The sequence below is a fragment of the Petromyzon marinus genome, chromosome 63 (genome assembly GCF_048934315.1).
Source record: "Petromyzon marinus isolate PM22_M1 ecotype Great Lakes invasive population chromosome 63, UKy_Petmar_22M1.pri1.0, whole genome shotgun sequence".
NCBI lineage: Eukaryota > Metazoa > Chordata > Hyperoartia > Petromyzontiformes > Petromyzontidae > Petromyzon > Petromyzon marinus.
Genome location: NC_133729.1, coordinates 2,232,250 through 2,256,581, shown reverse-complemented (window position 1 = coordinate 2,256,581; position 24,332 = coordinate 2,232,250). Strand labels below are relative to the sequence as shown.

The 24,332-nt window shown below is 50.4% G+C and overlaps 1 protein-coding gene across 2 annotated transcripts in view; it reads left to right on the top strand.

Annotated features, from left to right (window-relative positions):
- Window positions 1–24,332, top strand: part of LOC116956074 (interferon regulatory factor 4-like) — a 47,632-nt gene that overhangs the window by 6,642 nt on the left and 16,658 nt on the right. For both annotated transcript variants that reach the window (XM_076053842.1, XM_076053841.1), the window contains exons 2-4: window positions 14,116–14,430; window positions 17,178–17,364; window positions 22,631–22,710. In XM_076053842.1, coding sequence (XP_075909957.1) covers window positions 14,248–14,430; window positions 17,178–17,364; window positions 22,631–22,710 — 450 coding nt within the window. In that variant the 5' untranslated portion in view covers window positions 14,116–14,247. The remainder of the gene's footprint in view (window positions 1–14,115; window positions 14,431–17,177; window positions 17,365–22,630; window positions 22,711–24,332) is intronic.

The following is a 24,332-nucleotide window of genomic DNA, read 5'->3' as shown; positions in this document are numbered from 1 at the left end:
TGTCTTAGTCTATGGGTCTCTGTGTGAGTCTATGCGTCTCTGTGTGAGTCTATGGCTCTCTGTGTGAGTCTATGGGTTTCTGTGTGAGTCTATGGGTCTCTGTGTGAGTCTATGGGTCTCTGTGTGAGTCTATGGGTCGCTTTGTGAGTCTATGGGTCTCTGTGTGGGTTTATGGGTCTCTGTGTGAGTCTATAGGTATCTGTGTGAGTCTATGAGTCTCTGTGTGAGTCTTTGTGTCTTTGTGTGAGTCTATGGGTATCTGTGCGAGTCTATGGGTCTCTGATTGAGTCTATGGGTCTCTGATTGAGTCTATGGGTCTCTGTGTGAGTCTATGGGTCTCTGTGTGAGTCTATGGGTCTCTGTGTGTGTCAATGTATGTGTGTGTGTTGAACGTGTTTTGCACTGTACGTAGTCAACCGATATAATCGAAGGTGCGGGGGAAGGGTAACAAAACTAAAACACCAAAAGCTGTTCTAGATCAATGAGATTATTTAAAAGTCCGTAGCTCTCGGGAGCTTCCGAAGTTATGCCGGAGTCAAAGGCCAACACAGTAGTACGGTACCAAATCTCGGCACGTGCCAATTCCTGACAATCCCTGCCAGCCAAACGCTGTCGGGGTCGTTGTCGAATACAGGCGGACGAGTTGAAAACGGGACAGGTGGGAACCCTCCTCCTCCTTCCCCTTCCCCAGGGCTACGCGATCCATGAGTTGAGAATGACACTGAATGTAGCCGATTGAGCAAAAGTCAACGTGAACACTCCGTGACTTTACAGTCCCCTTTCGAGCGCGTTTACGTGGGGGGCCTCGTGCGCAGGAGGTCCGTGAGTTCGATGCCACCCCCAACGCACGACGTTCGCGGTGTCTCTCTCACCCGTGGTCGTGTGGATTTTTCTCCGGGTCCTCTGGCTTTTTCCCTTCTAAGTTTAGAATCATTTCCACGTGGCGGCGGTGATGATGATGATGATGAGCCACTTCATTTGAGCCATAATTTGTGTGATAGTCAGGTCGTTAGTGAAAAAGAGCTTCATGGCTCAGTGGGGCTTTCCCTTGTAAAGTAAATGTTGTTTAGTTACTTATTATTTTGTGTGATGCGTTACATCTGTTTGCCGTGTGAACTAGGTAGGTGCCCCGTATCTAACGAAAGAAATATTTCTGCCAGTTTGCAAGAATTCGGATGATACTGCAGCTGATGATGCCGATAAGACACTGAATGTTGTGGAGGACCAGATGTGTGATTGTTAATGACGTGGAGGACCAGATATGTGATTGTTCGTGACGTGGAGGACCAGATGTGTGATTGTTCGTGACGTGGAGGAGCAGATGTGTGATTGTTCGTGACGTGGAGGACCAGATGTGTGATTGTTAGTGACGTGGAGGAGCAGATGTATCATTGTTCGTGACGTGGAGGACCAGATGTGTGATTGTTCGTGACGTGGAGGACCAGATGTGTGATTGTTCGTGACGTGGAGGACCAGATGTGTGATTGTTAGTGACGTGGAGGACCAGATGTGTGATTGTTCGTGACGTGGAGGACCTAATGTGTCATTGTTCGTGACGTGGAGGACCAGATGTGTGATTGTTCGTGACGTGGAGGACCAGATGTGTGATTGTTCGTGACATGGAGGACCAGATGTGTGATTGTTCGTGACATGGAGGACCAGATGTGTGATTGTTCGTGACGTGGAGGACCAGATGTGTGATTGTTCGTGACGTGGAGGACCAGATGTGTGATTGTTCGTGACGTGGAGGACCAGATGTTTGATTGTTCGTGACGTAGAGGACCAGATGTGTGATTGTTCGTCACGTGGAGGACCAGATGTGTGATTGTTCGTGACGTGGAAGACCAGATGTGTGATTGTTCGTGACGTGGAGGACCAGATGTGTGATTGTTCGTGACGTGGAGGACCAGATGTGTGATTGTTAGTGACGTGGAGGACGAGATGTGTCATTGTTCGTGACGTGGAGGACCAGATGTGTCATTATTCGCGACGTGGAGGACCAGATGTGTGAGTATATGGGTCTCTGTGTGAGTCTATGGGACTCTGTGTGAGTCTATGGATCTCTGTGTGAGTCTATGGGTCTCTGTGTTAGTTTATGGGTTTCTGTGTGAGTCTATGGGACTCAGTTTAAGTCTATGGGTCTCTGTGTAAGTCTATGGGACTCTGTGTGAGTCTATGAGTCTCTGTGTGAGTCTATGGGTCTCGGTGTGAGTCTATGTGTCTCTGTGTGAGTCTATGGGTCTCTGTGTTAGTCTATGGGTCTCTGTGTGAGTCTATGGGTCTCTGTGTTAGTCTATGGGTCTCTGTGTGAGTCTATGAGTCTCTGTGTGTCTATGGGTCTCTGTGTGAGTCTATGAGTCTCTGTGTGAGTCTATGGGTCTCTGTGTGAGTCTATGGGTCTCTGTGTGAGTCTATGGGTCTCTGTGTGAGTCTATGGGTCTCTGTGTGAGTCTATGGGTCTCTGTGCGAGTCTATGGGTCTCTGTGTGAGTCTATGGGTCTCTGTGCGAGTCTATGGGTCTCTGTGTGAGTCTATGGGTCTCTGTGTGTGTCAATGTATGTGTGTGTGTGTTGAACGTGTTTTGCACTGTACGTAGTCAACCGATATAATCGAAGGTGCGGGGGAAGGGCAACACAACTAAAACACAAAAAAGCTGTTCTAGATCAATGAGATTATTTAAAAGTCCGTAGCTCTCGGGAGCTTCCGAAGTTATGCCGGAGTCAAAGGCCAACACAGTAGTACGGTACCAAATCTCGGCACGTGCGAAATCCTGACAATCCCTGCCAGCCAAACGCTGTCGGGGTCGTTGTCGAATACAGGCGGACGAGTTGAAAACGGGACAGGTGGAAACCCTCCTCCTCCTCCCCCCTCTGCCCCCCCAGGGCGTCGCGATCCATGAGTTGAGAATGACACTGAATGTAGCCGATTGAGCAAAATTCAACGTGAACACTCCGTGACTTTACAGTCCCCTTTCGAGCGCGTTTACGTGGGGGGCCTCGTGCGCAGGAGGTCCGTGAGTTCGATGCCACCCCCAACGCACGACGTTCGCGGTGTCTCTCTCACCCGTGGTCGTGTGGATTTTTTCTCCGGGTCCTCTGGCTTTTTCCCTTCTAAGTTTAGAATCATTTCCACGTGGCGGCGGTGATGATGATGATGAGCCACTTCATTTGAGCCATCATTTGTGTGATAGTCAGGTCGTTAGTGAAAAAGAGCTTCATGGCTCAGTGGGGCTTTCCCTTGTAAAGTAAATGTTGTTTAGTTACTTATTATTTTGTGTGATGCGTTACATCTGTTTGCCGTGTGAACTAGGTAGGTGCCCCGTATCTAACGAAAGAAATATTTCTGCCAGTTTGCAAGAATTCGGATGATACTGCAGCTGATGATGCCGATAAGACACTGAATGTTGTGGAGGACCAGATGTGTGATTGTTAATGACGTGGAGGACCAGATATGTGATTGTTCGTGACGTGGAGGACCAGATGTGTGATTGTTCGTGACGTGGAGGAGCAGATGTGTGATTGTTCGTGACGTGGAGGACCAGATGTGTGATTGTTCGTGACGTGGATGACCAGATGTGTGATTGTTCGTGACATGGAGGACCAGATGTGTGATTGTTCGTGACGTGGAGGACCAGATGTGTGATTGTTCGTGACGTGGAGGACCAGATGTGTGATTGTTCGTGACGTGGAGGACCAGATGTGTGATTGTTCGTGACGTAGAGGACCAGATGTGTGATTGTTCGTCACGTGGAGGACCAGATGTGTGATTGTTCGTGACGTGGAGGACCAGATGTGTGATTGTTCTTGACGTGGAGGACCAGATGTGTGATTGTTAGTGACGTGGAGGACCAGATGTGTGATTGTTCGTGACATGGAGGACCAGATGTGTGATTGTTCGTGACGTGGAGGACCAGATGTGTGATTGTTCGTGACGTGGAGGACCAGATGTGTGATTGTTCGTGACGTAGAGGACCAGATGTGTGATTGTTCGTCACGTGGAGGACCAGATGTGTGATTGTTCGTGACGTGGAGGACCAGATGTGTGATTGTTCTTGACGTGGAGGACCAGATGTGTGATTGTTCGTGACGTGGAGGACCAGATGTGTGATTGTTAGTGACGTGGAGGACCAGATGTGTGATTGTTCGTGACGTGGAGGACCGGATGTGTGATTGTTCGTGACGTGGAGGACGAGATGTGTCATTGTTCGTGACGTGGAGGACCAGATGTGTCATTATTCGCGACGTGGAGGACCAGATGTGTGAGTATATGGGTCGCTGTGTGAGTCTATGGGCCTCTGTGTGAGTCTATGGGTCTATGTGTGAGTCTATGGGTCTATGTGTGAGTCTATGGGACTCTGTGTGAGTCTATGGATCTCTGTGTGAGTCTATGGGTCTCTGTGTTAGTTTATGGGTTTCTGTGTGAGTCTATGGGACTCTGTGTAAGTCTATGGGTCTCTGTGTAAGTCTATGGGACTCTGTGTGAGTCTATGAGTCTCTGTGTGAGTCTATGGGACTCTGTGTGAGTCTATGGGTCTCGGTGTGAGTCTATGTGTCTCTGTGTGAGTCTATGGGTCTCTGTGTTAGTCTATGGGTCTCTGTGTGAGTCTATGGGTCTCTGTGTTAGTCTATGGGTCTCTGTGTGAGTCTATGGATCTCTGTGTGAGTCTATGGGTCTCGGTGTGAGTCTATGGGTCTCTGTGTGAGTCAATGGGTCTCCGTGTGAGCCTATGGGTCTCTATGTGAGTCTATGCGTCTCTGTGTGAGTCTATGAGACTCTGTGTGAGTCTATGAGTCTCTGTGTGAGTCTATGGGTCTCGGTGTGAGTCTATGGGTCTCTGTGTGAGTCTATTGGTCTCTGTGTGAGTCGATGGGACTATGTGTGAGACTGTGGGACTCTGTGTGAGTCTATGGGTCAAGATGATTCGTTCCACAACCCAAAAATACTGTTTTCATATAAAATTATTAATAGAAAATACCTTTTTACATGTTTTTATTAGTTAAATTTAATATAAAGTAATCAAATTTATTCATTACATTTAATCGTGGCTGGTGTGAGGGAGACGCGAGACAGGAGGAGGAGGGTTATTGTATAGGACGACTTTCACTAAGAAAAGCCGTCTCGGGTGTGGACCAATCAATTTCAAGGACAGTGCCACATAGCTTATCATAGTTGTCTATTTGTTTGCATTTTGACCGCAAGTGTTGTTGGTTAATGCAAGACACGATCCCTTGTAAAAAAAAAAGGTATCAGTTTTGTTGCCAGATAAAAGGGTAAAAACCTATAACCAAAGAGTACATTTCCAAGGCTGGCATGGGTATGGAGACGCAAATCTCCTTGTTGTCTTCCCTCAAAATCGTGTGCAATGGCCGTTGTGTTCCCTCGACTTGCAGTGAAGGGCCCAAGAGCGGCATGGGATGGCCACGCTATTGCTGCTGCTGCTGCTACTGATGCTGGTGCTACGTTATCAGTGGTGCACAAGCAGCAACGCCACTCAGCACTTACCGCAACCCACTTTTGAGTGTCGTGGCGTGTGGAGCGGTCGGTGGTGATTCACTGAACCGGACCTGGGCATCCGCTAGGTGGACTCGGCCTCTAATGAGTAGCTGATGCGGTGTGTAAAAACATCCCGACTGGGGGAGACAAAGGCGGCCGGGCGTGGTGCCGGCCACCCGCCCCCTCGTGTGCCGTTCCGGCCTTCGTAGGTGCTCGCTAACAGCACTTGCCCCAACAGTCTCTTGAGGCTACACGGGGAGATCTTTGTGCTTTTTGGGCCCAACAACAAAGGGTGGATAGCGGAGCGACGCTGCTCACAACAACGAGCGGAGAAATGCCGGGCGGCTAAAACGCGGCGAGCTGGCAGAGTAGGTGGATCTGCCACCAGTCATCTCAGCCAGTCAACCCCAGGGCACCTGCTGGGTCTGTGCCGTAACCTCCTCCTGCCAGCCAGCAGCGAGCCTTCGACACTCTCAAAGTGCACCTAGCCTGGCACAGGCACCGTGGTGAAAAATAAATTTCGTCGAGTTATTGACAAATGTGTGACTTATATGGTCATACCATTGGTGGCAGATGTTCAAGCGGACGTCCAGGGATGTCAAATATCGCAGCATTTATTTGGTATTGGGGGGGGGGGGGGACCGGCTGTCAGAGTTTGATGAAATTGGCGTTTCCAGGTCGGAGTGAGGTCTCCAAAAAGAGACAATAAATAAAAAAACTTGACTGCATTTGATTTACCGTCACTTAGTGGGCGAATGGCGGGTATTGGTGTGATGGTATGGAGGGGGGGGAGGGGCGTTCGAAGGATTAACGATTGTCACAGGAGAGATGTTCCAGTAACTCAACGTGCCAGCGGCGTTTTGTGATGATACTTTTACCGTGTCAATGTATGGATGCGCGCAGTACGTTCTCTCGTAACGTGCTGCAGTTGCGTTATGAATAAATCGCGTTATAATAACAACCATTGATTCAATGGGAATTGAGGGGTTTGGGGGTAGTAGGTTTTCGAAAGCATCAAGATGACGGACATTTTTCATGATTGTTTTTTTATATTTTTGTTTATTTGTTTGCGCGATTCGCTTTTTTAATAATTAGCGTGTTTTTCGTTTGGATAATATAATTAGTTAATTAAGCAATACACGTGCAAACGGGACCAAAAAAAGGCGCAGTGACACAGCGTTAGTCACCCCATGCTGGAGTGAAGAGCTTTATAGCTCATCGGATTCCTCCTGCAGACTTCAATAAGTACTGATGCGCAGTCTATGATAACACGCGTGTGATGACGATGGTGGTGGTGGTGATGATGATGGTGGTGGTGATGGTGGTGGTGGTGATGATGATGATGATGGTGGTGATGATGATGGTGGTGGTGATGGTGGTGGTGGTGATGATGGTGGTGGTGGTGATGATGATGGTGGTGGTGGTGATGATGGTGGTGGTGGTGATGGTGGTGGTGGTGATGATGATGATGGTGGTGGTGATGGTGGTGGTGATGATGATGATGATGGTGGTGATGATGATGGTGGTGGTGATGGTGGTGGTGATGGTGGTGGTGATGGTGGTGGTGGTGGTGATGATGATGGTGGTGATGATGGTGGTGGTGATGATGGTGGTGGTGGTGATGATGGTGGTGGTGGTGATGATGGTGGTGGTGATGATGGTGGTGATGATGTTGATGGTGGTGGTGATTGTGGTGGTGGTGATGATGATGGTGGTGGTGATGGTGGTGGTGATGATGATGATGGTGGTGGTGATGATGATGGTGGTGGTGATGATGGTGGTGATGATGATGGTGGTGGTGATGGTGGTGGCGATGATGATGGCGATGATGATGATGGTGGTGGTGATGATGGTGATGATGGTGGTGGTGATGATAATGGTGATGATGATGGTGATGATGATGGCGATGATGATGACGGTGGTGGCGGTGGTGATGATGGCGGTGGTGATGATGGTGGTGGTTAGTGGTGGTGATGATGGTAATGGTGATGATGGTGATGCTACGCCGAGGCAGCCGCGTTACAAACCACCGCCGATTCCTACTCGCGACGGAGTTCCATTCAACTCGATCGCGTCACGCAAATCCAATTCGCATTCTGTGTAACAACACCAAATGCGTTCCGCATCACATACATCCGTCGCGTTAAGCAAAGCCCTGTATGGTGAATTAACTATGGGACAAAAACACGCTGTGGGCATGCGATGAGATGGAATGCATCTCCTGTCAAACCATCACGGCTTACTCCGCATTCTCGTGCGGGAAAATGGCAGCCGTTTCAATATGGACAACACAACGTACTGTTTGTTCTTCCTATTTGTGTGTTTCTCCCTTGTGATGGGACTTTTGTAGGATGAACGTTGAGATTTATAAGGGGCACGGGGTGACCAATAAGGTTTGAATTTGTCTGTGATAAGGAGGGCACTGAAAAGGGGTTGAAAGCTATGGTGGTGATGGTGATGATGGTGGTGGTGATGGTGGTGATGGTGATGATGGTGGTGGTGGTGATGGTGGTGATGGTGATGATGGTGGTGGTGATGGTGGTGATGGTGGTGATGGTGATGATGGTGGTGGTGATGGTGGTGATGGTGGTGATGGTGGTGATGGTGATGATGGTGGTGGTGGTGATGGTGGTGCATTACCTGGCAACCCACATGGTTTACTCCGAATTCTTGCACGGGGAAATCGAGCATCTGGTCCAGACGGCGCACAGCCGTTTCAATACGGACATCAAAAAAGTTATCCGTTGTTTGCGTTTCTCCCTTGTGATGAGACTTTGTCGGAAGAAGGTTGAGATTTATAGGGGGCACGGGGTGACCGATACGGTGTGAAGTGGCCTGTAACAAGGTAGGGCGCTGATAAAGGGTTGACCCCCCCTCAAATATGACGTCACAAAGCTCTGCCCCCCCCCCAAAAAAAACATATTTCCATTTTCAAAATCGCTTTAAACTATTGTCATTGTAGTGCGTATTTAATGTGGCGCTGCACTCTGATGTTGTAGGAGTGTTGTTATAACAATTAGTGTTGTTGTAACAATTCTATATTTATTTAAAGTTGCGCATTTTGATGTGACGTCACATTTCTCAACCCCCCCCCCCTCGTCACACATCGTCACAAATGTCTGACCCCCCCCCCCCCCCCAGGTGCGTGACGTCATTTATGGTGAATGTTGTAAATATGAGAAGGTTGACCTTGATGATGATGATGCGTGAGAGGAAACCGAGGTGATGATGAGGGAATGAGATGGAGGATGGCTGTGGGAGAGGGGGAGGGAATCTTGTGGGTAGGTGAGTGAGAATAGGTTCATAGACACACACAGAGACGCATAGACGTACACATAGACTCACACAGAGACGCATAGACGTACACATAGACACAAACAGAGACGCATAGACTCATACAGAGACGCATAGACTCATACAGAGACGCATAGACTCACTCAGAGATACACAGACTCACACAGAGACACATAGACACACACAGACGCATAGACTCACTCAGAGATACACAGACTCACACAGAGACACATAGACACACACAGAGACGCATAGACTCATACAGAGACGCATAGACTCACACAGAGATACACAAACTCACACAGAGACACATAGACACACACAGAGACGCATAGACTCATACAGAGACGCATAGACTCACACAGAGATACACAGACTCACACAGAGACACATAGACTCACACAGAGCGTCTACGGGTGTTAAGAGGCGTTGGGGTGGAGGAGGTGGAGGGAGGGAGGGAGGTGGGGGGGGCAGTCCGGAGTCCAAGATGCAGGAATGTTGATGAGCCGGTGGGACCGAGCAAATCCGGAACATCACCGGGGGTGGATTCTTTCAGTGGGGGGGGGGGGGAGTCCCCGGGCAAGATTCGGACCTCGCGATTCATGCCGACACCACACGCGCCCACGCGCCCCTCGGGCGGCTGTTTCGAAACCCACGCTTCGGGAAGCGCGCTCCTCCCTTTCCCCTCCACCCGCCAGGGAGAGTTTCGTTTCTCAGACGTCCGGGCAGAGATCGTTAGGCTCGGGAACTCCTCGAGATTATTGGAAGTCGCAAAATCTTGACCAGCGCGCGCGTGTGTGTATTTGTGTGTGTGTGTTTGTGTGTGTGTTTGTGTGTGTGTGTTTGTGTGTGTGTTTGTGTGTGTGTTTGTTTGTGTGTGTGTTTGTGTGTGTGTGTGTTTGTGTGTGTGTGTGTTTGTGTGTGTTTGTGTGTGTGTTTGTGTGTGTTTGTGTGTGTGTTTGTGTGTGTTTGTGTATGTGTTTGTGTGTGTGTGTTTGTGTGTGTGTGTGTTTGTGTGTGTGTGTGTATTGTGCACCACCGCACGTAGGCAGTTCTAAACGAAACATTTATTTTTTTAACCAGGTAAGGCCCCCCCCCCCCCCCCACTGAGCTGGGTGGCTCTTTTTTCAGAAGCGACCTGGCCACAAATGATAGCTTAACGAAGTGGCTTATCATCATCATCAGCAGCAGCAACCAAACACTCTGAACACGTGATATTGTTGATTCTAAAATATGGAGAGGGAAAACCGGAGGACCGGGAGAGAAATTCACGCGACCAGAGGGAGAGAGGGACGCAGACTCCAAATATACAGGGTCTCAGTGTGAGTCTATGTGTCTCTGTGTGAGTCTATGGGTCTCTGTGTGAGTCTATGGGTCTCTGTGTGGGTTTATGGGTCTCTGTGTGAGTCTATGGGTATCTGTGTGAGTCTATGGGTCTCTGTGTGAGTCTATGGGTCTCTGTGTGGGTTTATGGGTCTCTGTGTGAGTCTATGGGTATCTGTGTGAGTCTGGGGGTCTCTGTGTGAGTATATGGGTCTCTGTGTGAGTCTATGGGTCTCTGTGTGAGTCTGTGGGTCTCTGTGTGAGTATATGGGTCTCTGTGTGAGTCTATGGGTCTCTGTGTGAGTCTGTGGGTCTCTGTGTGAGTCTGTGGGTCTCTGTGTGAGTCTATGGGTCTCTGTGTGAGTCTATGGGTCTCAGTATGAGTCTGTGGGTCTCTGTGTGAGTCTATGGGTCTCAGTGTGAGTCTGTGGGTGTCTGTGTGAGTCTATGGGTCTCAGTGTGAGTCTGTGGGTCTCAGTATGAGTCTGTGGGTCTCTGTGTGAGTCTATGGGTCTCAGTGTGAGTCTGTGGGTGTCTGTGTGAGTCTATGGGTCTCAGTGTGAGTCTGTGGGTCTCTGTGTGAGTCTATGGGTCTCTGTGTGAGTCTGTGGGTCTCTGTGTGAGTCTATGGGTCTCTGTGTGAGTCTATGGGGCTCAGTGTGAGTCTGTGGGTCTCTGTGTGAGTCTGTGGGTCTCTGTGTGAGTCTGTTGGTCTCTGTGTGAGTCTGTGGGTCTCAGTCTGAGTCTATGGGTCTCTGTGTGAGTCTATGGGTCTCTGTGTGAGTCTGTGGGTCTCAGTGTGAGTCTGTGGGTCTCTGTGTGAGTCTATGGGTCTCTGTGTGAGTCTGTGGGTCTCTGTGTGAGTCTATGGGTCTCTGTGTGAGTCTATGGGTCTCAGTGTGAGTCTGTGGGTCTCTGTGTGAGTCTATGGGTCTATGTGTGAGTCTGTGGGTCTCTGTGTGAGTCTGTGGGTCTCTGTGTGAGTCTATGGGTCCCTGTGTGAGTCTGTGGGTCTCTGTGTGAGTCTGTGGGTCTCTGTGTGAGTCTAGGTCTCAGTGTGAGTCTGTGGGTCTCTGTGTGAGTCTATGGGTCTCTGTGTGAGTCTGTGGGTCTCTGTGTGAGTCTGTGGGTCTCTGTGTGAGTCTGTGGGTCTCTGTGTGAGTCTGTGGGTCTCTGTGTAAGTCTGTGGGTCTCAGTCTGAGTCTATGGGTCTCTGTGTGAGTCTGTGGGTCTCTGTGTGAGTCTATGGGTCTCTGTGTCAGTCTATAGGTCTCTGTGTAAGTCTATGGGTCTACGTTTGAGTCTATGGATCTCTGTGTGAGTCTATGGATCTCTGTGTGAGTCTCTGTGTCTCTGTGTGAGTCTATGGGTCTCTGTGTGAGTCTGTGGGTCTCTGTGTGAGTCTGTGGGTCTCTGTGTGAGTCTGTGGGTCTCTGTGTGAGTCTGTGGGTCTCTGTGTGTGTCTATGGGTCTCTGTGTGAGTCTGTGGGTATCTGTGTGAGTCTATGGGTCCCTGTGAGTCTATGGATCTCTGTGTGAGTCTATGGGTCTCTGTGAGTCTATGGGTCTCTGTGTGAGTCTATGGGTCTCTGTGTGAGTCTGTGGGTCTCTGTGTGAGTCTATGGATCTCTGTGTGAGTCTATGGGTCTCTGTGTGAGTCTACGGGTCTTTGTGTGAGTCTACGGGTCTCTATGTGAGTCTATGGGTCTCTGTGTGAGACTGTGGGTCTCTGTGTGAGTCTATGGATCTCTGTGTGAGTCTATGGGTCTCTGTGTGAGTCTATGGGTCTCTGTGTGAGTTTATGGGTCTCTGTGTGAGTCTACGGGTCTCTGTGTGAGTCTATGGGTCTCTGTGTCAGTCTATGGGTCTCTGTGTGAGTCTATGGGTCTATGTGTGAGTCTATGGGTATCTGTGTGAGTCTGTGGGTCTCTATGTGAGTATATGGGTCTCTGTGTGAGTCTATGGGCCTCTGTGTGAGTCTATGGGTCTCTGTGTGAGTCTACGGGTCTCTGTGTGAGTCTACGGGTCTCTGTGTGAGTCTATGGGTCTCTGTGTCAGTCTACGGGTCTCTGTGTCAGTCTACGGGTCTCTGTGTGAGTCTATGGGTCTCTGTTTGACTCTATGAATCTCTGTATGAGTCTATGGGTCTCTGTGTGAGTCTATGTGTCACTGTGTGAGTCTATGTGTTTCTGTCAGTCTATGGGTTTCTGTGTGAGTATATGGGTCTCTGTGTCAGTCTATGGGTCTCTGTGTGAGTCTATGGGTCTCTGTGTGAGTCTATGGGTCTCTGTGTGAGTCTATGGGTCTCTGTGTGAGTCTATGTGTCTCTGTGTGAGTCTATGGGTCTCTGTGTGAGTCTATGGGTCTCTGTGTGAGTCTATGGGTCTCTGTGTGAGTCTGTGGGTCTCTGTGTGAGTCTATGGATATCTGTGTGAGTCTATGGGTCTCTGTGTGAGTCTATGGGTCTCTGTGTGAGTCTATGGGTCTCTGTGTGAGTCTTCGGGTCTCTATGTGAGTCTGTGGGTCTCTGTGTGAGTATATGGGTCTCTGTGTGAGTCTATGGGTCTCTGTGTGAGTCTATGGGCCTCTGTGTGAGTCTATGGGTCTCTGTGTGAGTCTATGGATCTCTGTGTGAGTCTATGGATCTCTGTGTCAGTCTACGGGTCTCTGTGTGAGTCTATGGGTCTCTGTGTGAGTCTATGGGCCTCTGTGTGAGTCTATGTGTCTCTGTGTGAGTCTATGGGTCTCTGATTGAGTCTATGGGTCTCTGTGTGAGTCTATGGGTCTCTGTGTGAGTCTGTGGGTCTCTGTGTGAGTCTATGGATCTCTGTGTGAGTCTATGGGTCTCTGTGTGAGTCTATGGGTCTCTGTGTGAGTCTATGGGTCTCTGTGTGAGTCTCCGGGTCTCTATGTGAGTCTATGGGTCTCTGTGTCAGTCTATGGGTCTCTGTGTGAGTCTATGGGTCTATATGTGAGTCTATGGGTATCTGTGTGAGTCTGTGGGTCTCTGTGTGAGTATATGGGTCTCTGTGTGAGTCTATGGGTCGCTGTGTGAGTCTATGGGCCTCTGTGTGAGTCTATGGGTCTCTGTGTGAGTCTATGGATCTCTGTGTGAGTCTATGGATCTCTGTGTTAGTCTATGGGTCTCTGTGTGAGTCTACGGGTCTCTGTGTGAGTCTACGGGTCTCTGTGTGAGTCTATGGGTCTCTGTGTGAGTCTACGGGTCTCTGTGTCAGTCTACGGGTCTCTGTGTCAGTCTACGGGTCTCTGTGTGAGTCTATGGGTCTCTGTTTGAGTCTATGGATCTCTGTGTGAGTCTATGGGTCTCTGTGTGAGTCTATGGGTCTCTGTGTGAGTCTATGGGTCTCTGTGAGTCTACGGGTCTCTGTGTGAGTCTATGGGTCTCTGTTTGAGTCTATGGATCTCTGTGTGAGTCTATGGGTCTCTGTGTGAGTCTATGGGTCTCTGTGAGTCTATGGGTCTCTGTGTGAGTCTATGAGCCTCTGTTTGAGTCGATGTACGTACCATGTTGAAATTACGTCCCACCATACGTGGCCAATCGTGCTAATCGAAGGAGCGGGGTGGGAAGCACAAACTAAGCACAATATATTAGCTCGTCAATCTCGACGATGATGACGACGATGATGACGACGATGGTGACGACGATGATGACGATGATGGTGACGACGATGATGACGATGATTTAATAGTGCATAGCTCTGTTGACTTCCTAATGTCGGTCAGGAAGAGCGTTCCAGACGGCCGCAGAAGCAGCAGCAGCGCATCTTAAAGCTCCGCGCGATGACGACGATGATGACGACGATGACGACAATGATGATGACGACGACGATGACGACGATGATGACGACGATGATGACGCGGTGACCACCGTCTTTGTTCTACGGCTCAGCCAGCCGATGACGACGACGATGGTGGTGGTGGTGGTTGGGATAAACACAAACACTGCATCACAAATCTCACTCGGGACATGAACATGTGCCGCAGAAATGCCGAATTGGATCTGAATCCGGAAGTGGATTTGGTTCGCGATCTGGATCGGGATCTGGATCGGGATCTGGCTCGAGATCTGAATCCTGATCTGGACCGGGATCCGGTGTGGGGATCTGCTTTTGCGCCATGGATCGGCTGGCGTCTGCGGGCGGATCCAAGCGGCTGAGGCCGTGGCTGCTGGAGCAGATTGAGAGCGGCCTCTACCCGGGTCTCCGCTGGGAGGACGACTCCAAGGCCACCTTCCGAATCCCCTGGAAGCACGCGGCCAAGCACGACTACTGCCAGCAGGAAGACGCAGCCCTTTTTAAGGTCAGCCCAGAGACAATGTCGCTCTCTGTCTCTCTCAGTGTCCAGGGACAATGTCTCTCTCTCTATCTCAATGTCCAGAGACAATGTCTCTCTCTCTGTCCTCTCACTGTCCAGAGACAATGTCTCTCTCTGTCTCTCTCAGTGTCCAGAGACGATGTCTCTCTCTCTATCTCAATGTCCAGAGACAATGTCTCTCTCTCTGTCTCTCTCACTGTCCAGAGACAATGTCTCTCTCTGTCTCTCTCAGTGTCTAGAGACGATGTCTCTCTCTCTATCTCAATGTCCAGAGACAATGTCTCTCTCTCTGTCTCTCTCAGTGTCCAGAGACGATGTCTCTCTCTGTCTCTCTCAGTGTCCAGAGACAATGTCTCTCTCTGTCTTTCTCAGTGTCCAGGGACAATGTCTCTCTCTGTCTCTCTCAGTGTCCAGGGACAATGTCTCTCTCTCTCTCACTGTCCAGAGACAATGTCTCTCTCTGTCTCTCTTAGTGTCCAGGGACAATGTCTCTCTCTGTCTCTTTCAGTGTCCAGGGACAATGTCTCTCTGTCTCTCTCAGTGTCCAGAGACGATGTCTCTCTCTGTCTCTCTCACTGTCCAGAGACAATGTCCTTAGTTTAACACGTAGGCTTTCGCGACCAATAGTATCCATAACACAGGTATTTTTTGTGGTTATTCGGTTCTGAAATGATTTAGAAATTTAGAAATGATTTAGAATGTCTGAATCATCTCACCTCACAAAAATCCGTCGTCCATCCAGTTATTGTGTTGGTGAGTAGGTGGGTGAGTGGGTGCATTGGTGGATGGGTGCATTGGTGGATGGGTGCATGGGTGGGTGGGTGGGTGAGTGGATGGATGGATGGGTGAGTGGGTGGGTTTAGATATGTGGATGGTTTAGATATGTGGATGACACATTGGTGGTCTGGCCACATGGCAAAGATACACTGAACGATTTTGGAAATCATCTCAACTCGCAAAACCCGTCCATTCAGTTTCCCATGAAAGTGGAAGTTGACAAAACGCTCCCACTTCTGGATATTCTGCTTTTGCGTGGCCGAAATGGTAAAATAACACACACAGCGTTTACGGATTGACGCCCATCTTCATGCAGAGTCACACCATCACCCCGCACAGAATTCTTCTGTCATCAAGACGCTGAGAAAGTGATAGATGGTGACAGTCTGAGAAGTGAACTTAAACATGTTAAAGCAGTGCTGCAATTCAAAGGTTACAATGATGCACAAATCAACAGGGCATTGAATGCCAAAACCCAATCTGATAACACGAGCGTTGAAACTGCCCAAGCAATTACAACTACAAATTTACCGCACATTGCGGGAGTAACTGATGAACCAGCCAGACGATTTGAAAAACCAAACATCCGAGTCAGATTTTGCGCGGTACGTAAAATACATGAATTCATATCTGGTAGAAAAGATGTATTACCGAAGCCATCAGCAGAAGTTGTGTACCGGATTAACTGCTCTTGTGGCAAATGCTATGTTGGGCAGACAGGACGAATGATCAGCACAAGACTAAAAAAAGTAATGTTTAAAAAAACAAACCTTTTTTTTAAACACGCTTTTATGAAATGTACTAGTAATGTAAAAACTCCACGACTCTAGCAAGTGGCCCCGAAGCTTGCCCACAACGTAAAGGACCGTGGGCAATTAACAGCCAACGTCAGCTGACCGTGAACAATTAGAGCCAAGCCGACACATAACATTTAAAAAAGATTGTTAAAAAAAATATATACTTTTTTTTAATTTTGTATGATGGAATATAGTATTGTCATCAGTGTGACATAAGTATACCAAGTCTGCAGTCGATACCACATTGGGAAGTGGGTTTATAAATTGCGTTACAAGATTTGAGGATACAACAACAACAGAGTGAGTTAAATGAAAGCGTGTAAGAAGAACACCAAATGAATATGAAATACTCCCAAACACAACTGTCGGCAGTAGCAGAACACGCCTGCCAACAAGAACACTCACTAGAGTTTTTTGGTAACGTTGAAGTTCTGTGCAAAACTGGTTACTCTCTGGCGAAGACTAATTAGAGCATCTTTTGAAATTGACTTAGTGCAGCTTGGAAGCAAATCATCAAATAATACGTTGTTTAAATGGAATGCCTATACAGGTCGACCATACTTCAGTGGGGATTACCTGTGATCAGACAAGATCAAAGTGCTTGCATCATGTCAATGCTGTGCATTTGCTCTCCGACACACCGGTGTTTGCTGTATATGGTACCGAAATGGCACGTTCAGTTTCTCTGACAACCCTTACTAATTGGCTGTGTCTGGTGGTGGCGGGTTTAACGACACATTGATATTTACGCGACCTAACCCCCAAAAAGAACCCTGTATTATGGACAATGTCTCTCCCTCTCTCTCTCACTGTCCAGAGACCCCACAGAGACCTGTGTGTGTGTGTATTGTAGCGGTCAGCGCTACGCTGCGCTACGAACCCAGCGAACCCGGGTTCGATTAACCGCTCACGGCCAACACCAGTGACGATTATCTGAACCGGTCATGGGACTCCCCTAGGTCGACTCAGCCACCTGGTGCGGTGTGCAGTAAACATCGCCACTGGGGAGACAAAGGCGGCCGGGCGTGGTGTTGGCCACCCACCCCCTCGTGTGCCGTTCCGGCCTTCACAGCTGCTGCTCGCTAACGGCACTTGCCCCAACAGTCTGTTAAGGCTACACGGGGGATCTTTGTCTTTGTGCGTGTGGCCGTGCTGCAGGGCTGGGCGCTGTTCAAGGGTAAGTTCCGGCACGGAGACCGCCCGGACCCCCCCGCGTGGAAGACTCGCCTCCGCTGTGCCCTCAACAAGAGCTCCGACTTTGAGGAGGTGTCGGAACGCAGCCAGCTGGATATCTCCGAGCCCTACAAGGTGTACCGCGTGCTGCCCGAGGGCACCCGGGGCAAAGGTGGACAACTGGCACGCTCCCATCGCTCCGTGTGTCACCGTCCCATCGCTCCGTGTGTCACCCTCTCATCGCTCCGTGTGTCACCCTCCCATCACTCCGTGTGTCACACTACCATCACTCCGTGTGTCACCCTCTCATCGCTCCGTGTGTCACCCTCTCATCGCTCCGTGTGTCACCCTCTCATCACTCCGTGTGTCACCCTCCCATTGCTCCGTGTGTCACCCTCCCATCACTCCGTGTGTCACCCTCTCATCACTCCGTGTGTCACCCTCTCATCACTCCGTGTGTCACCCTCTCATCACTCCGTGTGTCACCCTCTCATCACTCCGTGTGTCACCCTCCCATCACTCCGTGTGTCACCCTCTCATCGTTCCGTGTGTCACACTACCATCACTCCGTGTGTCACCCTCTCATCACTCCGTGTGTCACCCTCTCATCACTCCGTGTGTCACCCTCCCTCCCATCACTCCGTGTGTCACCCTCCCATCACTCCGTGTGTCACCCTCCCATCACTCCGTGTGTCACCCTCCCATCACTCCGTGTGTCACACTCTCATCACTCCGTGTGTCACACTCCCATCACTCCGTGTGTCACCCTCCCATCACTCCGTGTGTCACCCTCTCATCACTCCGTGTGTCACCCTCTCATCACTCCGTGTGTCACCCTCTCATCGCTCCGTGTGTCACCCTCTCATCACTCCGTGTGTCACCCTCTCATCGCTCTGTGTGTCACCCTATCATAACTCCGTGTGTCACCCTCTCATCACTCCGTGTGTCACCCTCCCATCACTCCGTGTGTCACCCTCCCATCACTCCGTGTGTCACCCTCCCATCACTCCGTGTGTCACACTCTCATCACTCCGTGTGTCACACTCCCATCACTCCGTGTGTCACCCTCCCATCACTCCGTGTGTCACCCTCTCATCACTCCGTGTGTCACCCTCTCATCACTCCGTGTGTCACCCTCTCATCGCTCCGTGTGTCACCCTCTCATCACTCCGTGTGTCACCCTCTCATCGCTCTGTGTGTCACCCTATCATAACTCCGTGTGTCACCCTCTCATCGCTCCATGTGTCACCCTCCCATCACTCATGTGGCACGCTCCCATCGCTCCGTGTGTCACCCTCCCAACACTCCGTGTGTCACCCTCCCATCACTCCGTGTGTCACCCTCTCATCACTCCGTGTGTCACCCTCCCATCACTCCGTGTGTCACCCTCTCATCGCTCCGTGTGTCACACTACCATCACTCCGTGTGTCACCCTCTCATCACTCCGTGTGTCACCCTCTCATCACTCCGTGTGTCACCCTCCCTCCCATCACTCCGTGTGTCACCCTCCCATCACTCCGTGTGTCACCCTCCCATCACTCCGTGTGTCACCCTCCCATCACTCCGTGTGTCACCCTCCCATCACTCCGTGTGTCACCCTCCGATCACTCCGTGTGTCACCCTCCCATCACTCCGTGTGTCACCCTCCCATCACTCCGTGTGTCACCCTCCCATCGCTCCGTGTGTCACCCTCCCATCACTCCGTGTGTCACCCTCTCATCGCTCCGTGTGTCACACTACCATCACTCCGTGTGTCACCCTCTCATCACTCCGTGTGTCACCCTCTCATCACTCCGTGTGTCACCCTCCCTCCCATCACTCCGTGTGTCACCCTCCCATCACTCCGTGTGTCACCCTCCCATCACTCCGTGTGTCACCCTCCCATCACTCCGTGTGTCACACTCTCATCACTCCGTGTGTCACACTCCCATCACTCCGTGTGTCACCCTCCCATCACTCCGTGTGTCACCCTCCCATCACTCCGTGTGTCACCCTCCCATCACTCCGTGTGTCACCCTCCGATCACTCCGTGTGTCACCCTCCCATCACTCCGTGTGTCACCCTCCCATCACTCCGTGTGCCACACTCCCTTCGCGCGTGTGTGGGGGGGTGCCGCTCACCTTGCTCGCTTTGTTGTGAGTGGGTTAGTGTGGGTGGGTGGATGAGTGGGTGCATTGGTGAGTGGGTGAGTGGGTGCATTGGTGAGTGGGTGAGTGGGTGCATTGGTGAGTGGGTTAGTGGGTGCATTGGTGGGTGGGTGCATTGGTGAGTGGGTGAGTGGGTGCATTGGTGAGTGGGTGAGTGGGTTAGTGTGGGTGGGTGGATGAGTGGGTGCATTGGTGAGTGGGTGAGTGAGTGCATTGGTGAGTGGGTGAGTGGTTGCATTGGTGAGTGGGTGCATGGGTGGGTGGGTTGGTGAGTGGATGGATGGGTGAGTGAGTGAGTGGTTGGGTGGGTTAAGATATGTGGATGGTTTAGATATGTGGATGACACACTGGTGGTCTGGCCACATGGCAAAGATAAACTTAACGATTTTCTAAATCATCTCAACTCGCAAAACCCGTCCATTCAGTTTCCCATGAAAGTGGAAGTCGACAAAACTTTATAATTTCTGGATATTCTGCTCGGGCGCGGCCGAAATGGTAAAATAACACACACAGCGTTTACCGAAAGAGTCAGACGGTGATAGTCTGAGAGGTTAAATTCAACAGCGCTGCAATTGAACGGTTACAATGATGCACAAATCAACAGGGCACTGAATGCCAACACCAAATCAAATAACACGAGCGTTGAAAACTGCCCAAGTAATTAAAATATTAAATAACACCGTACATCGCGGGAGTAACTGATAAACTAGCCAGATGTTTGGAAAAACAAAAAAAATCCCAGTCAGATTTGGCACGGTACGTCCAAATACAGAAATTAATATCTGGTACAAAAGATGTATTACCGCAGCTATCAACGGAAGTTTGTCTACCGGATTAATTTATTTTTTGGCAAATGCTATGTTTAGCACGAGACTAAAAGAACACCAAATCAATATTAAGTACTCCCAAATACGCGTGCCAACGAGGACACTCCATTGCCTTTGATAATGTTGAAGTTCCGTGCAAAACCAGCTACTGCTGACCAACACTAATTCGGGAATCTATCGAAATTGAGAGACATACAAAACGACTTTAACCGTTCGGATAACTACAGACTCAGTGGCGCTTGGAAGCGAATAATCAAACAACACGTTGCTTAAACGCATTGGGGATTACCTGTGCGCAGACAGTAACAGGTTACAGAGACATTGTGGCATGCAACATGCACGTTCACTGCCTTGGGGGCCGGCCATTAATGACGTCACGCGACTTCTGACCTCCCCCCTCCCCCCGTCGTCACACGACGTCACAAAGAGTCAGACACCCGCCCCCCTCAAATATGACGTCACAGAGCTCTGCTCCCACCCCCACCCCCCCCACTAAAATAAACCATGCTTCAAATCGCTTTAAACTATTTGTAATTGTAGTGCGTGTTTAATGTGCCGCTGCACTCTGATGTTGTAGGAGAAAACATTTATTTAAAAGTCTATTTAATTCAGTAGAACGTGTTGTTGTCTATATTTATTTTTTTAAAGTTGCGCATTTTGACGTGACGTCACATTTCTCAACCCCTCCCCCTTCGTCACACATCGTCACAAATGTCTGACACCTACCCCCCCCCCCCCTAGATGCGTGACGTCATTTGTGGACGGCCCCCTATTAATAACCCAACCGGAAATAGACACCCATTGTTATTTATACTCGGTCATTAAACCCCTCCCCCGCCTCACACGTGATGGGCTCACAAGTGACGTCATCGCACCAGCCCCTCTATTTAAGGAACGGAACGGGAAAGATTTCTCCACGAATCTGTCTGTCGCCTGATGAAGCTGGTTGTAATTACTTGCGAAACGTCGTACACGGAGTGTAAATGTTGTGGCTTGGCTGTCCGACACACAACCAGTGTTGCTGTACTAGTATGCTACACTATACACTACACTACTATACACTATACACTACTATACACTACACTACGATACACTATACACTACACTATACACTACTATACACTACACTATACACTACACTAAACACTACTATACACTACACTATACACTACCATACACTACTATACACTACACTATACACTACACTATACACTGCTATACACTACACTATACACTACACTACTATACACTACTATACACTACACTACGATACACTATACACTACACTATACACTACACTATACACTACTATACACTACACTATACACTACTATACACTATACTATACACTACTATACACTACACTGTACACTACCATACACTACTATACACTACACTATACACTACACTATACACTACTATACACTACACTATACACTACTATACACTACACTATACACTACTACACTACTATACACTATACACTACACTATACACTACTATACACTACACTATACTACTATACACTACACTATACACTACTATACACTATACTACTATACACTGGTGCTGTGCTAGTGACGAATTGGCCACGTTCTGTTTACGTGACAACCCTTACTAGTTGGCCGCGTCGGGTGGTGGCGGGTTTATATTGACGCAATATTATGGGTGAGTGAGTGGGTGAGTGAGTGGGTGAGTAAGTGAGTGAATGAGTGGGTGATTGAGTGAGTGGGTGATTGGGTGAGTGGGTGAGTGAGTGGGTGAGTGAGTGAGTGAGTGGGTGATTGAGTGAATGGGTGAGTGAGTGGGTGAGTGAGTGAGTGGGTGGGTGAGTGAGTGAGTGAGTGGGTGAGTGAGTGAGTGAGTGGGTGAGTGAGTGGGTGGGTGAGTGGGTGATTGAGTGAGTGGGTGAGTGAGTGAGTGGGTGAGTGAGTGAGTGAGTGGGTGGGTGGGTGAGTGAGTGGGTGGGTGGGTGGGTGAGTGAGTGGGTGGGTGAGTGAGTGAGTGGGTGAGTGAGTGGGTGAGTCAGTGAGTGGGTGGGTGAGTGAGTGGGTGAATGAGTGAGTGGGTGAGTGAGTGGGTAAGTGAGTGAGTGAGTGGGTGATTGAGTGAATGGGTGAGTGAGTGGGTGAGTGAGTGAGTGGGTGAGTGAGTGAGTGGGTGAGTGAGTGGGTGAGTGAGTGAGTGGGTGATTGAGTGAGTGGGTGGGTGAGTGAGTGAGTGGGTGAGTGAGTGAGTGGGTGGGTTAAATTCTTTGCCTGGTATACAGGAGGTCGTGGATTCGATCCCGACCCCTGACGCCTGCTGTATATTTGGAGTCTGCGTGTCTCTCTCTGTGGACGCTTGGGTTTGTCTCCAGGTCCTCCGGTTTTCCCCTCCACACGAAGCATCAACATCACCATGGGTTTAAAGTATTTGACTGCTGTTGTTGTTGTTGTTCATGTTCTTGTTGTTGCTGTTGTAGGAGACACGGACGATGACGACGACGTCACGGACGACAAGATGAACATCGTCAACACAGAGGCCTACAGCTTGCATCGCAGAGTGAGCACTGTGCAGCACACTCACCCACTCACTCACCCACTCACTCACCCACTCACTCACCCACTCACTCACCCACTCACTCACCCACTCACTCACCCACTCACTCACCCACTCACTCACCCACTCACTCACCCACTCACTCACCCACTCACTCACCCACTCACTCACCCACTCACTCACCCACTCACTCACCCACTCACTCACCCACTCACTCACCCACTCACTCACCCACTCACTCACCCACTCACTCACCCACTCACTCACCCACTCACTCACCCACTCACTCACCCACTCACTCACTCACCCACTCACTCACTCACCCACTCACTCACCCACTCACTCACTCACCCACTCACTCACTCACCCACTCACTCACTCACCCACTCACTCACTCACTCACCCACTCACTCACCCACTCACTCACCCACTCACTCACTCACCCACTCACTCACTCACTCACCCACTCACTCACCCACTCACTCACTCACCCACTCACTCACTCACCCACTCACTCACCCACTCACTCACTCACCCACTCACTCACTCACCCACTCACTCACTCACCCACTCACTCACCCACTCACTCACTCACCCACTCACTCACCCACTCACTCACCCACTCACTCACCCACTCACTCACCCGCTCACTCACCCACTCACTCACCCACTCACTCACCCACTCACTCACCCACTCACTCACCCACTCACTCACCCACTCACTCACCCACTCACTCACCCACTCACTCACCCACTCACTCACCCGCTCACTCACCCGCTCACTCACCCACTTACTCACCCACTCACTCACCCACTCACTCACCCGCTCACTCACCCACTCACTCACTCACCCACCCACTCACTCACCCGCTCACTCACCCACTCACTCACTCACCCACCCACTCACTCACCCGCTCACTCACCCACTCACTCACCCACTCACTCACCCACTCACTCACCCACTCACTCACCCACTCACTCACCCACTCACTCACCCACTCACTCACCCACTCACTCACCCACTCACTCACCCGCTCACTCACCCACTTACTCACCCACTCACTCACCCACTCACTCACCCGCTCACTCACCCACTCACTCACTCACTCACCCACCCACTCACTCACCCGCTCACTCACCCACTCACTCACTCACCCACTCACTCACTCACTCACCCACCCACTCACCCACCCACTCACCCACTCACTCACCCACCCACTCACCCACCCACTCACCCGCTCACTCACCCACTCACTCACCTACTCACTCACCCACCCACTCACCCGCTCACTCACCCACCCACTCACCCGCTCACTCACCCGCTCACTCACCCACCCACTCACCCGCTCACTCACCCGCTCACTCACCCACCCACTCACCCGCTCACTCACCCGCTCACTCACCCACTCACTCACCCGCTCACTCACCCGCTCACTCACCCACCCACCCACTCACTTACTCACCCGCTCACTCACCCACTCAAACTCACCCACCCACTAACTCACCCACCCACTCACTCACCCACTCACTCACTCACCCACTCACTCACTCACCCACCCACCCACTGACTCACCCACTCACTCACTCACCCACCCACCCGCACACTCACCCGCTCACTCACCCAC